Genomic DNA, 17,936 nt, shown 5'->3' on the forward strand with positions numbered 1-17,936 from the left:
GCCCCTAAACCTCATCAATTTGTGAGCTGAGATTGAGTTTCCAGAGCAGCGTGGAGCGTGTGGTAAAACTGTTGACTGTGGCAGACGCTGAAGTTTGCTATTGAGGGACTTCCAGACCAACATAGTCGGGAGGCTCCGGGTTGTCTTGTCCGTAGGACAGACCGTCTGTCCTGCTGTCGGAACAGGCCTGTGGTTGACCTCTGAGGAGTATATGTGCAACGAGGAGACACACAATATGAGTTAAACATCCACTGTGTGCAAGCTTTTGTCGAGCTTAATCAGTCTGCATATCAGTCCCTGTGCACGGCTCTGGCTCACTGTTTTCACAAAAACGTCATCAACCTGTAACCAAACTCCAAGCCTAAGTCACCGAGCCTCATTTAAAGCACGCTCATCTCATTTGGCACACAAGCTGTTAGAATAACTACTGCAGCATCCAGACAACGCAAATCATTATGTTATATGGATACTTAAGAGTTTGGCTGGGTACAGCAGGTAATACATTGGAAAGTGTTAAACGTGTTACTTGGCAAAGATCAAATCACAGCTTCAGAACCTGAAGTATATAAGTTAAATAAGGAGACGTCACTGTAGTAGAACGATGTTTCTTGCTTTCGCTCTCCTGCCTGAACTTTCTGAGCTGGTATGGGATTTCATGCAAGGGATTCCCTTCTTCCTCTTCTGCACTTGCTGAAGCAGCAACATTGCACAGTGCCAATTGCCGCTCTTAACAAGACATGGCTATTTTCTATTCACAGCGTAGGACTCTTCCCTCTGATATGTAAAGCGAGTCTCAGATATGTGAAATGCTTGATCTGCTCTTTGATGTTGAGGACTACACGGATCGCTGAACTATATAAATAGCGTCAGTTCATGCACATATTTCTGGCTTTAAAGGGACATTTCTGACTTTATGAGGTCATATTCATATCAGCTAATTTATTATGATTAAATTTAAGGCCAATGGGTGCTCATAAATGACTATGGAAGCTTGAAATGTCTATCCAAAAAGCTCCAATAATTCATGGTGTTACACTAAAGATTCAGTGCAGTCATATTTACTGCAGGGCAAAATAGTAGTTCTTTTTAGAACTGCTTTTACTCTTATTCATGACACAGCAGGGGCAGCATGAGTTTGCTTCAATTCAGCCTAATTTGAAAAAGGGCAGCAGTGTGCTTCTCCCCCTCTGCTAATTCACCTCAGGGCTCCTGTATTTTTTATTCTACCCCCTAGTCTCCTGAGTCTCCTTTTAAACAGAAGAAAGGGCGGTTGTCCTATAAAATACATACAGTACTCAGCTGACATTTGTTTCGTTTATACTGCAATATATAAATACTACACTGCAAAGCTGCACTGGAGACATACATTTTGACTGGGCTAAAAAAAAAAAATTCCTGCTCTGAAATTGAAACAAATCTAAATGTTTCCATCCACGTTTTTTTTTCCAACCTCTCCTCATATTTCTCTCTCCACAGATGAAGCTGTGGAACAAGTACAAAGTAACCAGTATCCCATCGCTGGTGTTTGTGGACGCAATGACGGGAAAGGTGGTGTGTCGAAACGGTCTACTTGTGGTCAGAGATGACCCTAAAGGTGAGATCGGCCAGCTAAGTAGCCACACACACACACACACACACACACACACACACACACACACACACACACACACACACACACACACACACACACACACACACACACACATGCACTTGTGGTATATTATTAGTTAAGGCATCAGGTTGATTTATTTTTATCCCCTGACCTCAAGCCCTGACCTTAATCCTCTTTATTAAATGGTTAACCCCAACCTCCCACCATTCAATGCCAAAAATATCACAGTATAATGAGGTAATAGGAAGACATTTGAGGGTCATAAGGACAGAACAACATAGATCAATTCCTCACACACTTTGTTAGTCAAACCTTTGTAACTCTATATATAAAACACTTAATGTGCACTTATAATACATTATTTAAATCTAACTTACTACAGTGTTTGTACTGCTCAGTTACACTAACATTAAAGAGTGAGATAAACTTCAGAAATGTAAGTAAACCAAGATGTAAATGAATACAGAAGTCACACCTGCATGCACACAGACATAACACTCTTTCTCTGTAATGCTCTTTACCGAATGTCTGCTCAGAGTTCCCTGTGGAGATATTGCAGTTCCACATCATGCAGCATTTTGGAACAACTTTTTTCCCCCAACTCATTTGTGTTGATCCTGACGTAATTATGGTGCTGCATGAATATTATAGCGTGTCCATGTCTCACTCCCTCATCGGCAAACCCTATAATTTCTGCACTTTGAAGTGGAGACGGAGAATTAACAAGAGTGAACTTGCATTCCTCTCCCTGTACAGAGGACGTCCTCTGGGGCTGTGAGGATCTCAGTATTTGAAAAACGGTGCCTCTTCACACCCTGTTAGGTCAGCGTGAAAAAGGAGTGCCTTTAGTCATGTGAGAAGGGAGAATAGTGGCTCTGTGGCGGCGCAGCGGTGAAGCAGAATGGATTTCACGTGACAATTGTGACAGATTTGCTGCCTGGTTAATGAAAGGCAGTCTGAGCCTGCAGAATAATTACATGATTCAATAACTGTTCTTCCAAACTAGGTGTGGCTGGAGGAGAATAAATTCATCTCTGGACTGAGTAGCAAATATGTGCACAGATCCGTTCATATTATTTGAGAGGCAGACTGAGACCAGTTTCAGACGTGCCAAATCAATTCAGCTGCAGCAGATTCGCTTAGAATCAGGAAAAGTGCACCAAAGTTTACCTCACATCGAGGCTGGGAGGGGCGGGTGAACGATTCAGGGCCCTCTGCCTTTCACTCTCGATGAAAGGCCTGACTTGAGTGGCGACAGACTAGCCTGCAGCGCAAGGATGGAGTGCACTTTTACAACTAGGACAACAATAAAAGGCTGTGTCAGCGCGGTGCAGATGTGTCATTCCTGCCTAATGAAGCCCTAGACAGCCACGCTCGCATAAAGAGCCCATTATGAACAGGCCATACAAGGTTTTATTTATGATTACCTCGTGTTTAATTCGGCTGCACCAAATGACGGTAACAATGAAGACACCTTGAAAAGGAAATGAAAAGTGGGAGGGATAACGGGGGGCGGGGTATTTCTGGTAACCTTTATTTGCTTGAGAGGGATGGCTTTTATTCAACATTAAAACCATTTTTTTTTTATGTGAAAAAAAAGTAATGTGTACATGACAAGCCCACGTGACTTTTTTTTTGTTATCTATCTTTTTTCTAATTCTTTTCTTTCTCATCCACCCCTTCCCTTTGCCCCCTCCGCTTTTGTACCCTCTCCCAGGCCTGGAGTTCCCCTGGGGGCCGAAGCCATTTGCGGAGGTGGTGGCAGGGCCTCTGCTCAGGAACAACAGGCAGACAACTGACAACAGCTCTCTGGAGGGACACTATGTGGGAGTGTACTTCTCAGCACACTGGGTGAGTAAAGGGGGCAGAGAAAAAAGACAAAGAAAAACCCTGATTTTCCGAGTTTCTAGCTTCCCAGCTCTGTCATAACACCGAAGCATTGGTGAGAAAAGGGCACCGGCAGCAGAGCAGAGCAGAGCAGGAAGGGACAGCAGTTAGTCAAGACAGATAAGAGAGAGTAGCAGGAGGGTGGAGGCGGCTCCATTGTGTTTGTGTGTTTTCACTAACGGTGGTTAGCTACCCCTGTCAGTCATTTCACCAGCACCTCTGGACCTTTTTTTTTTTTTTTTAGTAGGGATCAGTCACCACACCCCACTGACATCATCACTATTGTCTCTTTCTCTGCTGGACCTGCTGATAGCCAGTGGAGGTCATGACTCAGTGATGCATGCTGGGCGTTATATCATCAGTGGACTGTTCCTGATGAGATGCAGCGCCGGCTTCTGAGGCCAGTCAGCACAGCAGCTGCCAGAGCCGCAGCCTCAGAGACGGGCTCTTCAGAACGCTGACGCCTGAAGGCTGGCTCAAACCCCAGACCCATACAAAATTGAAAAGGACAAGTCACAAAAGCCATTACAGTAGTTTATTTGCGGTGTTTTTACACCACATTCCCCCTGGTTATTCGTGTAAATCTATCCGCGATTAAAGTAATTTGAAAAACATGAAATGCCAGCACCTGGCCCTGGCATCATTTTGCACAGAAGTTATTTTTTCCCCTTTAATGTTCAAGGGACCTGAAATGGCCCATGGCAGAGAAACATGACTTATATTTGACTGTGCATTTGCTTTTTAGCCTGCAGGATGAGGGACTGTTTCTTTTAACTCATCACAGTAAAACTTTAGCTAAAAGTTTTAGTCACAAACGTTGACAAGAAAAGCCCAATTAGGACAGCTTCATGATACTTTTGCATTGAGACCTCATTGTGCCAACTATGATATAGCATAACTACAATATACAGTGTTTAGTTCTATGAGAAACCCGAGGAAAAAGTCAATTAATGAGCAGTGAATTGATCGATTGTGCTTCAGACTCTTACTCCCACAGTCCCTTCGTGTCGGTATGATGACCCGATCAATGAAAGTGCTTGACATACTGTATCCACTATAACCAGCTTGAATGGTAATGACATATGGCCTGCTCTTTGTCAATAAATTGGAATGGATGATAAACTTTAATACATGATGGATAATAGTAAGGAGAACTTATCTTATGTATCTTATCTACAAAAATACAACTATTATAAAAGATATGATATGTACAGAAAGACATTCAATATACAAAACACTTACACCTTCATATACTCACAGGAATGTGACTTCAAAATAAAAGCTTGTGCTGGAGACCTAGGAAAGCGTATACAAAGGCCTCTCAAAGATTAACGGCAAGATAAAAAAGAGGACCTGAATTATGAATGGATAATAAAAAATGTATTATACAACAATGTTTAAAACATTACAACATTTGCATTTGGATTAAAAACCTGCTAAAATACTATGGAATTCTTTATTATTAAAATCATTGTTTGACCAAATACTTCTATTGATAATCTGCCAATATTTTATAGACGACTAATGGTGCTTTGTATAAGATATATTGGGCAAGTTGACCAAATAGGTAATGGCCTTTATAAAATATAATTTCTCTTAGTTAGAGCAGTCTAAGTTCAGGAAATGGTATCGCTTATCTGTGATGCAACCTTACATACCAGAAAAATGTTAAGTGTCTGAAATGTTCTCGTCTTTTCTCTGAAACAAACTGTAGAGAAAGTTTTTCCAGCGTCTCTCTTCCCAGAAGGCAAACTTCGAGGAGGTTGTTCAAATAATGTTTCCCCCAAACACATGAATTGCATTGTTCCTTTCCCTGTCTGATATAAATAGACCCTGATGTCATCTTTTAATGTCAGCCATACCACCCTGTCTGCAAAGAGTGCAGGCTCTCCAAACACACAGAACAACACGATCTCAAGCTACAGTATTAGACGGGATTAGTGGTTTAAGTTGTCTATATTTGAAAGAAGCTGGATACAAAACAAGAGACAATTACTAGTTTGTGGAAAGGTGTATGGAAATACCCAAAGTAATGGAAGCAACTAATCACATTTGTGATAATGTGTACCGTATATTCACTCATTCACTCCCTTTAATATTCTCAATTTTTTCCTCTTTCTCTCTCCGTTAGTGCCCCCCATGCCGCAGTTTGACCAGGGTGTTGGTGGAAACCTATCGAGCCGTAAAAGAGTCGGGTCAGAAGTTTGAGATTGTGTTTGTCAGCGCTGACAGGTAATATTCACACCGCGGCAGAATACAGACAAGATCATATTTATTGACACACATGTCCTTCTCTGTCTGTCAAGGAGACAAATGAAGTCTTCTCTGTATTCAGCTGTTAAATCAACAACTGTGGTGTTGCCGTTTGGTGCTTTCCCCTCCAGGTCAGAGGAGTCCTTTCAGCAGTACTTCAGCGAGATGCCGTGGTTGGCGGTGCCATATTCAGATGAGGCTCGAAGGTCACGCCTCAACAGACTATATGGAATACAAGGTAATTTATATCTAGCTCATCCGTTTAAATGTTGCTTTAGATCTTCAAACTGGGAGGAGAGAGCGTGGATTTCTTTATTCTGCTGAGCTCAGTTGGGTCACACACTAAAACACTAGCACAATGGCTGACAGCTCCCAACTTAGATTTGCCCCGCAGCCTGAGGAATGTGCGCAGGTTATCAAGTTTACAGTCTTGTTCGCTACGGAAGTGTGCCTCGCTCTTTTCCTCCTGATTCCCTCCTCTGTGTGTGTGTGTGTGTGTGTGCAGATGGCTGTGGATTAAGTGAGTAAGAGCTGGTTCTCGGTCTATCCTGCAAAGTATGTGAGGAATGCATGGAAGACAAGTCAACACTGCCCCCCCCCCCCATCCCGCATTTCAAACCCACGCAGTTCATGACGGCCCCCACCTCTGTTGACTTCACTCACGTACACTGGTCGCTCCAGGGATGGTGTCTGTTTCTGATAAGGCTGTTAATAAGGCTAGGAGATTGTAATCAGAAGGACGGTGGGAGCTAATAACATGTGGAAAAAAATGTGGGCACAGACACAGAGAAGCAAAAACTGTCCAAAGCGACCAAAAACATCCACACAACAAAGAAAATCTCAGTGGGAGAGGAAACAGAGTGCGTCATGAAGCGATAATTAACGGAAATGACACCAACCACATCTGACGCTCTTGCCCATTTCCTGCCCACCTCCCTTTTTCTCCCTCACCAGGTATTCCCACACTGATTCTGCTGGACGCAGAGGGTCACATGATCACGCGACAGGGCCGCGTGGAGGTGCTGAATGATCCGGAGTGCCGGCTCTTTCCCTGGCACCCTCGGCCCGTGCTGGAGCTCAGCGAGTCCAATGCCGTGCAGCTACACGAGGGGCCCTGCCTCGTCCTGTTCGTGGGTGAGTAGACCGGCATTTATGATTCAGCTCCACATGGGGCTCTGCCTGGAGCTCCTTGTGCGTGAATGGGGTGGCATTTATGTGGAGCATATTGAATGTCAGACTCTGCGGAAAAATTCTTGCAGTGTTGAAAGGTCCAAAGGTCTGTCGGAAATGTTTTAGTATTTATCTATTTATATGCTAATACAGAGGGTGCAAAGAAACCAAATGCAGGAGGTTTGTGAATAGCATAGAAACATGACATGACAGTTATTGGTTTTGTGAGCACTGAGAGGAACTAAATGCCAAGTTGGAAAGTGGTGAGCCTCAAAATTTGAGACCATCCTTGTGTATCTTGCGGTCAAACTGGATAACAGAGCAAGACTAAGTCCATCTGTGAACTTTCTTTTATTTCCTCACTCATCAGTCCAAAAGTCATCTCTCTTTCCTTGCTTACCATTTCACTCATCTGTACATTTTTCCTCTCCCAGGTGCGTTTTCCCCCCCAATACTTTTAACATATTTTGTGTCACTTTTCTGTTTGGTTTAGACGCTGAGGAGGAAGGTGAATTGGAGCCAGCCAAGGAGCTGATTCAGCCAATAGCGGAGAAGCTTATGGTCAAGTACAAAGCAAAGGAGGAGGAGATGCCGCTGCTGTTCTTTGTGGCTGGAGAGGTGAGATAAGAAACTTGAGACAGAGTAACATTTTATTTTACACAAACTTGCATAGCTGAAGCTGGGTCATTATTGTTTGATGTACGGTGACTCAATTGTGACGGCTTGTTTTGCTACTTTTGGCAAAGTGCTTTAGTTGGTCATGACGTATAGTATACTGCCTGACTGATACTGGAGTTTTTAGGCCAATTATATTCACATTTTATAGTTTAAAAATTGACCAATTTTCTTGTTATTTACATGAAGAATATAACACAAATAATACTTTCTCATTAGGGTCCCTTATATTATTATTTTTTTTAAGAATTCTGACCATTAAATGTACCAAAAAAGGGACACAATAAACTAACTAATTCAAAAATGTGTGTCTGGCCACTTTTAGCTCGGTTTTTGTCTCCACCAACTATATACTCACTAACTCTGACTGTCTGCCATTCGGTGTACAGATTGTTTTTAGGGCATTTTTTGCTTGAATTGGAAGTTATGAGAGTGAACGAAAGGGTAAAGTTGCTAAAAAAACAAAAAACGATGAGCTAAAATACACTAAAATGTTCTGTAGAGCTGAAGGATATTTGCTGAGTCAGGTGATCATTTTCAATGGGTTTACCACAACGACAGCCCCTTTTCAAATGGGTATAGTATCCATTCTTGATATTAAAATATTGATTATAGCCACATTAACTTTGGTTATAAAAGAATTCTGAGATATTTACTGCAACAAGCGTATAACAGTTGAATTATCAACAAACTATGTAGTGGAAACACTGTGAACAGCAATTCAGCAACAACTTAAGAGTCAAGCATATCCAATGTATTTCTGCATTTGTTACACTCAGCCTACATGTAGGACACTGATACCGATGTGTCTGAAATAAGTTGATATCAGCCGATATTTGGCCGAGCAGTTGGGCTCTGATCACATATTGTAAGTCCCTTCCTAGTTTGAATCTTCACCAAACACCTCAGCAATTGTTGAAATGACTGCATTAGAGGCCCCTCTTTGAGCCTCTTGAACTTACAAGAGTGACACTCACTCCTATCCATGACCCAGAATTCAACTTTGTGCCTTTATCATAATGGGTAGACCCAGAGCGTGCCAGCAGGCTTTCTCTCTTCCAAATAATCCTTCCATCTCCTACTTTATCTCCTCCCGCGTCTTGCCCAGAAGTTTTCATAACTCCTGTTATCTCACGTTGTTCTGTCGCAACCTTTCCAGAGCTGGTGGAGTTAGCAGCAGCAGCAGACATAATTACCAGATTAGCCACCTCTCCCCAGTTCCCTTGCTATCTACCCTCCAGCTCCCCTTCCTCCCAGTTCTCTCTGCCCAGCAGTCTGGGAGGACTACGCTGGTCTCTCATGTCACACACTGAGGGCCAGCTCAGGTTTCGTGGCCGTGGGGCTTGCACATGTTGCAAACTATCTGACCATGTGTGTGTGTGTGTGTGTGTGTCTGTGTGTCTGTGCGTGCGTGCGTGCGTGCGTCTGTCCAAGGCTGCTTGTCAGCCTTGAAATGCCCCTGACATACACACACAGAACAAGAAAGCCTGACCGAGTTGACATGATAGTGTTTCGTGTTCATTGTCTGTGTGCCAATACTTATTTGACCTAACACAAAGATGCATTGTTGAACTGGAACTTGAAATGATTCAGAAGACTAAGTTTGCTTTGTTTCCCTTGTGGCACACATGCTAAGGCAGATATTTTTACATCCACGCAGAGCAGGTATAATTTCCTCGCTTTCGCTCAACCGGCTATGAAATCACCAGGTTTCACTTGCAGATCGGATTCAGGGTCTGATATCACTTCTCGTTTGAGGCACTCAGAGAGTGGAGCTTCCAGGCTCTGGGCTCAGACTCCTGCTCCTTTGGCCCAGGTTAGACCTGGTAGTCGCACGCTCCTTGCCAGGCCAGCTGCTGGGTTTTCTGTGTCCACGACACAGCAGTATGTTGGCAGTCTCTCAGGGGGGAGGCCAGGCTGAGCAGAATGACACAAGATCTTCTTACCCTACTGAAAAACCATACGCCACAAAGTAATATACTCCTGTTATAACCACAGAATGAAAGATCTTTTGTTCTTTCATTGCTGCTGTGTGCTGTCCTTTGCATGCACAGTTTAATCTTGTGGTATTATCTAGTCATTTAAGAATATTAACAGATTTTTGTGGCAAAAATTCATGGATAACTGCAACACAAGAAAAACAAGACCAAAACAAAAACAGTAGTTCGTTTCTGTAGTGTAGTGCATTTATTTATTTTTTGCATCAGGAGGAATGGAAACAGTACCAACAAAAACTATTCTCTAGGCAGATAATGTGGCCGGCATCTTCCCATTAAACATTAGACATCAGGAAAACATTGCTCATCAACTTTGGACATTTAAGGGCACCAAGCATCCTCTCGTCCCACCGGAGTCCTGCGCTCTGTCCTGCGGTCTGCCCGTCAAGTGCAGCTTGAGCCAGTGATTCTTCTAATTAGGTTAATAATGTTTGATTTTGTGCATAAAGCTCAATAAATATGATATGTTTTTAGCTCTGCTAGCGGCTTGGCGTTAGGAAGGCAATACGGTCAGTCTGTCCATTGCTTTACTTTAAAGTGAAATGTTTTAACAACTATTAAATGGTCGACATGATTTGTAGATGTGGTGTAGACACTCATGGTCCCCAGAGGATGATTCCCCCAGTGTTTGGTGATCACCTGACTATTCTGCTAGTGCCAGACTGAGGTTCAGATTTGTGGTTTTGAGTGAAATTAAGAACAACTATCTGATGGATTGCAATAATATTTGGTACACACATTCATGGTGCCCTGAGGATGAATCCTAATGACTTTGAAGATACCCCGAGTTTTACTCTAGCAACACCATGAGGTTCACATTTTGAGTTTACACAATTCGATTGACCAATTTAATAAATGAATCAGCAACGATTAATCAATTAATCGTCTCTTCTTTTAAGCAAGAATTTGATAGGTTCAGGCTCACAAATGTGAAAATCTGCAGCTTACATTACAGTAGTTTGAATATTTTAGAGTTTTGGACTATTGTGGTGTCCATTTTCCATTGTTTTCTAATGCTTTATTGACCAAACAATTAATCAGGGAAATAAACTGAATTATTCGATAATAAAAGCAATTGTCCGATGCAGCTCTATTTATACTTGTGGATGTAAGTGAAATATCTTAACAGCTATCAAATGAATAAACAGATATTCATGCCCCCATCAGGATAAAGAGTAATAACTTGGTGACCCAGTAACATGTTGTTAGGCGCCATCATCAGGTCAAAATTATTCAATATTTTATGACCAACTAACCGAAAATCTAAATATGTGTTGAGTGAGAATAGTGAATGTTAGCATACTAACAAGCTACACTAAATGACTAAATGAACAAGATAAAATTATACCTGTATAGCCAGACAGAGACACTACATTGCATGTAGACATTTAGTGTTGTTTAATAATAAAAACATTGAATGCTTAATCTTTCTTTGCTTAAAAGGAGAAAAAATCCTGCATTTACTTTCAAAACAGTTATTTAAAAACAGTTGCATTTACTGTAAGCTAGCCTTGTCACTAAAGTTCAATAAAATCTCATATTTGTTATTTCTATATAAACCATTGCGCAATTTCTGTTAAGAACTTCCCAAATTTCACAATCATGACTTTTCCTCAAGACATCAGGGCGTTCCAGAGGGATGGACGCATCCCCACCTCGGAGGCCAGTGGGGAGGTTTGTTCATCATTATCAGCTCAGGCCTTATCAGCTGGCCATCATCTGTTAAATGCCACAGTGCATCAATAATCAGACTGAGCCTGACACGGCCCAGCAGGTTCCACACACGGTAAACACACGCTGAGCCTTATCACAGCTGTGAGTGCGGGCTGCAGCAGAGAGGCCCTTTGTCTTTTTTGTTCTGAGCTGAGCTGCAGAGGGCGGGGGGGCCTCTGGAATGGCTGCACCTCACGAGAAGCAGTTTACACAAGCAGAGAAGGCGCACAAAAGAAGATGCATGACTTCCTACGGAGGCAAAGAGTGATGCAGAGATTACATCTTCTCATATCGTCGAGGCTGGAAAGGCCACAGTGACAGATTGTGGAATTTCTCTCTTTGTGGTTTGCTTACACTGTGTGCCCAGATCATCCATAATCTACACTTAGTATGGCTGCAAGAGAGCATGCAAGGCAAAGCCTCCATTTGTAGTCGGACAATCAAGCGGTATTTCACTCGTAACAACATTGTTCTTAGTGACAGATAACATCAGTGAGTATTAAGTGGCCAAAGTACGATGATTTGTGGCGTAATAAAATGGACTCTATTCAGAGGACGTTAGCTGCCTACGACAGAATACCACACTGCTACTCATCTGTTCCATCTGTTCGCAGCTCTGCAAAGAAGAGGTCACAGAATTCATCTTGGCACGCGTATCCTTTTTAGGTAGCAGCACAGAAAAGCTATTCAATCTGATGTTGGATGGCTGGTTGTGTGGTTTGATCCATTTAGCAAGAATAGCTGCGGATTTTCTGATAACCGGGAAGACGTAACAAAGAGGCCTGAAAGGAGGGAATGCTTGAGTGTTCTATGTAGCAGGAAATCCATCCAAAGTTGCTTTGTCTCTGACTTTGTTTTCACAAAACTCACACTGGCACATAAATCAGTAACAGTATTAACATCAGAGGCGCTGCCTCCATGAGAAGCCCAACTCTTTGTTGCAGCACCACCCTCTGGCCTTTTCTTGCTAGTTTTGCATTTTCAACATAATCTTTTCCATGTGAAACTGATCTGTAATCTTTGTGAATCTCACTCTGAGCCAGCGAACTAAGCTGAGGGGAAATCAGGTCATGCTGTTATAAAAAAGTCTCAAATGAGAGTAGCTGTGCACATCTAACACGTGAACTGTGTGACCTTACAAAACATAACACCCAAAATCCGTTTGACTTAGGTGAGGTATGACGAGAATAATAGATCTCTGTCAAGGCAGGGATGCCAATTCCAGAAGCACTCCCGGCTGGAAACAAAGCTGAATTACGAAAGGGTGGGATTTCTTATTCAGTCTCAATAATTAATGGACCTTTCAAGCTTGTTTTGAAAGTGGCTGCCTGCCTGCCTGCTGCTGATTCATTCTGTTACCTGTGGCTACAAGGCTTGTAATCCTGACTTGTCAAAGGGTGAATGGTGACATCGAGCCTCAGGCGGAGTGTGGGTGAAGCCCTTTCAAAATAACTGCAAAGAAATAAAAGTGGAATGCCCTCCAAATCCTGCAGCAATCTATCTGTACCATATTCCTTCACAACGCTGCACTGCTCTCTCTCCTGCCAGCATGTAACATTCAGAGCTCTGTGTTGAGACTCATGTCTGATGTGAGTGAGCTTTTGAAATGGGAGGGATGTCGTTGGACCCCCACATGGCTCCTTCCTGTCTTTCCACACAGCAGGATGTGTGACTAAGCACCAATGCTCTGGTCTCTCTGGGCAGGCTGCCTGCAGGAAGACGGGAGAGAGTTTCATATTCTCTTTCAAGAAGTGTGCATTAATAAAGATTGTGCCAGGCAGTTCTGAATTTTATGGGGCAATTATATCATGGTATAATTCAAGTAATGGGTGCTGCCCTGGTTGCCAAAAGCAAGTCTGAACTGATGAGCAACAGATAAATGTGTCTTCTCTCCTGGAACGTATCCAGTGTTTGACTTGCATGTTTGTCAAAGTATTTTAAATGCTTATGGATAAAGAGACAAGGGCCGATATTAAAGCTCAGCTCTCATCAAGCTGAAAGTTACTCCCCACAGAGCTCATGATGATGCAGATGAAGATGGGGTGTCTAAACCAATGGTTCCCTGCCTCCCTTTTTTTGTGAAAGAGGCCCTAGGAAGTCAGACTGTCCATTAATTTACAAGAAAGCCAAGCTAAGTGTTGTCAGCTGGTGGGCAAGAAAACGTGATCACGCAGGAGAGGATTTTGAATTCCTGCACATAGTCAGCACTGCTATGTTGCATTTCCAAAAAACTTTCAATATTTTTTCTATATACTTTAGGTTTCACAGGTTGCAGGGATTCAGCTCTTTCTTTTTAGAGACAAAAAAAGAAAAACCTTGATAAATTCTTAAATACTCAACTATTTTCTGTTCCTTCTGTCCTCTTTTTCATCTTCTCATTGACCTATTTATATTACAACCCCTTTTAGAGGTTCTTCCAACCACACTTTGGGAACAATCTACAGGACATTATACACAATTTTATAGGAAACTTTATGGCGAAACTTATAAAAGTTGTATTTTCAGAACAGAATCTATTTAGTAACATTTTGGATTAACTAATTTTCATTAGGTTTACTACAAATGTGAAAAAAATGTGATTAATACATCCCGACTTTTTGATTTCCAATAAAACATGTAAATACGTTACCTAAAATAGAGCTCTGTCTTGGGCCTGTGCCCAGTACTCCATGAATGTGAGGAAGGACTGTGACATCACGTACTATCACACCTAATCACTGTATTTTTTTCTGTTTATTCTCAGGATGACATGAGTGACTCCCTGCGGGACTACACTAACCTCCCTGAAGCAGCGCCTCTGCTCACCATCCTGGACATGTCGGCTCGTGCCAAGTATGTTCGCGACGTAGAGGAGATCACGCCGGTCGAAGTGGAGCAGTTTGTCAGCGACTTCCTGTCTGAAAAGCTCAAACCAGAGCCCATCTAAAGAGGAAGTCCAAATATAAATCGGTCATACTATATGGGACTCAGTCCATCATCGAACCCTGACCTGTTGCTCCTCCCCCTCGCCTTCCCCATCCTCGTACTATCTCTCCCACCTGCCCTCTGACTTTGTCAGACAGTTAGAGAGATGTCTCACTTTTTACCGACATTTTAACATTTTTTTAGACATGTTCTCTTTTCACGGAGTCCTCTTTTTCTCCTGTGGTGCCTTGCATTGACGATAGTCCCTACAGTAATATATATGGCGACTCTGTTGGTTCTTTTTTTTTTTTGGCCTCAAGAAAAGTATCTGTATTTTTTTTTCACTCAATAGCATTTCTGAACTCTAGAGAAAACCAGAGAATTACCCAGTGGACCTACTTATTCAGCTGATTGTTGCTTTCTGTTTTGTCTGTGAGATCCTTATTACTTTTTCATTTCTGAATGATGTTGATAAAGAATAAAATGCATTTTTACAGTTGTAATTCACATGTAGTGCAAAAATGCTCAACCTCAGTTGGATGTAGCCGTAAGCCTTTCCGGCCCTATTTAAAGAAACAAAAAACAGGTGCACATACAGTAAAGATCACATTAAACTTGCTTGTAACAGACCAATGACTGATATTTCCAACCCCCTGTGTGTGTGTGTGTGTGTGTGTTTATGTGAGTGAAAGTCATCTCTTGCCAGTTGTCAATGGTGGTTCTCATCTCAGTCATTATGAGGATTTTCTGTGAAGGTCCCATACTGAAAAGACCAGGTTATTTCTGAAGGAACAGAAATGGCATTTGAAAAGTTTTGAATGTAGAAATCCCTGTATTCTGTTACTTCAATCATTACTCACACCCATTAAAATTCACTGGCAAGCACAAAGTTTTGCTCCTTTTAAGTTCTATCAATAAAGTTAGCTCTTGGATATGTAAAACACACACTATGCAATGACTCACCAGTTCCTTTGTTAGAAGTATTCAAATAAGATTCATGGGTCTAATGAAAATGCTGCATTTATTATGGGAGACAGTATGCAGATCATTTTTGTTCATGTGCAGACTCCAGGTGGGAAGGAAGTTTAGTGACTTCTGCATATTTGCATAGGCTGCAGAAATAGGATGGATTTGTCTGTCTTGTCCTTTCTATAATAATTATGCCTCAAGTGCATCTATTTAAAGCTCTTAGGAACGATATTGAAATGACAGGGAGGGAGGGGAAAGAAATTGTGGAGTTTAGTGCCTTTTTGGGTAAAGGGAGGGGAGCATAGTCTGACTTTTTTCAATGAGCAGAAAGAGTCATTCAACTTTTTCTTATCACAGATTTATTTGTCATTTCAGCGTTCCCTTGTGAGATTTATTGTATATTATATATTTTTCTGCAGCTTTTTGTTGCCGCTATGGTAGTGCACTCAAATTGTTTTGGTTTTGGGCTGAAAATTGGATGAAAAAAAGAATTTGAAGAAGCCTGGGCTCTTAGAAATTCTAATGACCAGTTTTCACAACTTTCTCACATGTTACAGACAAAAACATTTATTGGCATTGATTTATTGACAATGAAAATAGATCCTGGATGCATCCCTAAATAAATCATGAAAAAGGCACATGAGGCATGAATTCACATACCTAATTGAAATTCAGTGTTTTATTGAAATTTAAATAGTTCAGTTCAGTTCTTGTAGTCCCAAGGATAAATATACACCAAAGTCACATACTTGTATTTTACGAGCCCAACATCATGAAAGCTGCTCCTCTGCTTTAGCTTTCCATTTCCCTCCAGGTGTCTGCATTAGTTTCAACAGTTGCCTCCTGCCCTCAAATAAAAGGATACTGGCAGCCATGGCTGAATTCAAGCTGTCCACCAAAGGAGCGACAGGAATGAAGAGCCTGCGACCGGCGGTTTTCTCAGCCAACTGGACTGATTCTACACTCAGACCGTGCGTCTCTCCACCTATCACGAGAGCAGTGGGACTCTGAGCCCAGCTCTCATGGTACAGCTTTGAGTCCACTCTGGGAAGGGAAAGTCCCCCGTCCTCACAATCTGAGTCCGAATCAGAATCGTATTCCTCGTAGCGCATGTTGTTCTGATTGGGCTTTGTGCTGACCCAGCCATAGTCTCCTGCTTTGGAGGGTTTGTGAGACACGTTAACTTGTGAATCCTCCGTTTCTCCACTTCTGTCGGTGCCACAGTTGCTGTCAGCCACATGGACAGTCACAGGCTTAGGGAGATGTTTTTCCATATCGTCCCAGCCCAAGCTGGGATAGATGGGTAGGCGGAAATGGGCGCCCATTGCTGCACGCAGAACTTTAGGCTCCCAAGCGTCAACACAACCTGTCGGTGGAAAAAGCAAACACATTTGCAAAAACCCCTAGCAAAGAATCAAAGCCATATTCAAGGGGTGGAGTACATTTATTCGCAAAAATAATTGATAAGCATACCCTTTGTGAGTAGGACATTATGGCATCCAGCAGCAGCAGCACATCGCAACATGGTCCCAAGGTTGCCAGGATCTCGGATATTGTCGCATATCAAGGACAGCGGCACTGAATGACCTTTATTAGCAAAGTTCAAACGTGATGGGTCCGGGCGAGAAAATATGGCTGCAGAAGAAGAAGTCAAAGTCAGAAACAACGCCGAGCACCAGTACTTCATAATGTACCAAAACACAATACGTGACCCTCACCGATCACCCCTTGTGGGGCCACAAGGTCAGACCAGATCTTGATGTCCTCAAACTTGACTTTGACTAGCGTGGCCCTTTTCAGCTTGTCTAGAGGCAGCTCTCTGAGCCGATCCACGGTACTGAAGAACACCATCTGCGGGTTTGCTCCAGCGTCCAGGGCTTCACAGATCAAACGCCGGCCCTCCAGGAGGATTTTACCCTGGTGCTCCCGAAACGTCCTGGAACGAGCAACACTCACTAACCTCCTGAAGGATGGGTGAGGGGGAGATAGAGAGGCAGACGTGATTAAATGCAGTGTGAATATGAATAATGATCATTAATAAATGATTGCTACTTTCAAAACACTGTGAAACACCTGATCAAAGAATTATAAAACCTCACATATAAATCTCACAATTGATGTTTGCTTTGGTACTCAAGTAAAGTTTCCTTCCTACCCTGCTTTCTAAACAACTGACTTATGATGGTGTGACTGTTTTATTGTTATTTTATTATTTTAGCAACCTAATCTGAGACTGATCAACCAATCAATATCCTGTAAATGGTTTTATCTGTGTGACAATTCACTGCTGCCTTCATGAAGTGACACTTACGCCAGTCGTTTATCTCCAGGCAAAGCCCTCTCGAAGCGTACTCCATCAACTTGGTCCTTTATAACAGCATGTTTGATCGTTGAATGCACATTACTCCTCGCTTTAACAAAGTCTTCTTCGGGATGCTTCACTGTAGCCTTGACTTTTTCCACCTTCTGCCTGTGGACGTCTCGCCCCGCTGGTTGAGGCTGTGTGGTCGGCGTGAGGACTTCATACGTCTCGTTTTCGGGCATCAACACTCGGACAGGCTTCCTCCTCAGTCCGCGTACGTACCGCTTCGATTCCACGTAAACACCGCCCGCCCTTGATAGAAAAGCATTCCGCTCCAGGGAAACAAGGCATATCACGCTTCTCATGTACGCTGCCATGTTTGCCCCGTTTCTTCTTCTACGGTTTCACAGAACGTTGCATGAATACAAACTAGTCTCCTTACCGCCACCGGCTG

General features: G+C 42.6%; 2 protein-coding genes across 2 annotated transcripts in view; one reads left to right on the forward strand and one right to left on the reverse strand.

Annotated features, from left to right (window-relative positions):
- The window catches only part of nxn (nucleoredoxin), a 54,150-nt gene extending 38,965 nt beyond the window's left edge, over nt 1–15,185 (forward strand). Inside the window, exons 2-8 of the mRNA XM_054600420.1 lie at nt 1,477–1,594; nt 3,330–3,463; nt 5,631–5,731; nt 5,884–5,990; nt 6,707–6,886; nt 7,416–7,540; nt 14,051–15,185. Coding sequence (XP_054456395.1) covers nt 1,477–1,594; nt 3,330–3,463; nt 5,631–5,731; nt 5,884–5,990; nt 6,707–6,886; nt 7,416–7,540; nt 14,051–14,233 — 948 coding nt within the window. The 3' untranslated portion in view covers nt 14,234–15,185. The remainder of the gene's footprint in view (nt 1–1,476; nt 1,595–3,329; nt 3,464–5,630; nt 5,732–5,883; nt 5,991–6,706; nt 6,887–7,415; nt 7,541–14,050) is intronic.
- Nucleotides 15,186–15,734: 549 nt separating this feature from the next.
- mrm3a (mitochondrial rRNA methyltransferase 3a) lies at nt 15,735–17,920 on the reverse strand. The gene is made up of 4 exons (XM_054602062.1): nt 17,492–17,920; nt 16,899–17,143; nt 16,654–16,815; nt 15,735–16,546 (listed from the first exon to the last, which is right to left on the reverse strand). Exons 1-4 carry the CDS (start codon nt 17,857–17,859, stop codon nt 15,951–15,953), a joined length of 1,371 nt encoding a protein of 456 aa, XP_054458037.1. The 5' UTR covers nt 17,860–17,920; the 3' UTR covers nt 15,735–15,950.
- Nucleotides 17,921–17,936: the final 16 nt, after the last annotated feature.

The sequence above is a fragment of the Anoplopoma fimbria genome, chromosome 1, assembly GCF_027596085.1.
Source record: "Anoplopoma fimbria isolate UVic2021 breed Golden Eagle Sablefish chromosome 1, Afim_UVic_2022, whole genome shotgun sequence".
Classification (NCBI taxonomy): Eukaryota; Metazoa; Chordata; class Actinopteri; order Perciformes; family Anoplopomatidae; genus Anoplopoma; species Anoplopoma fimbria.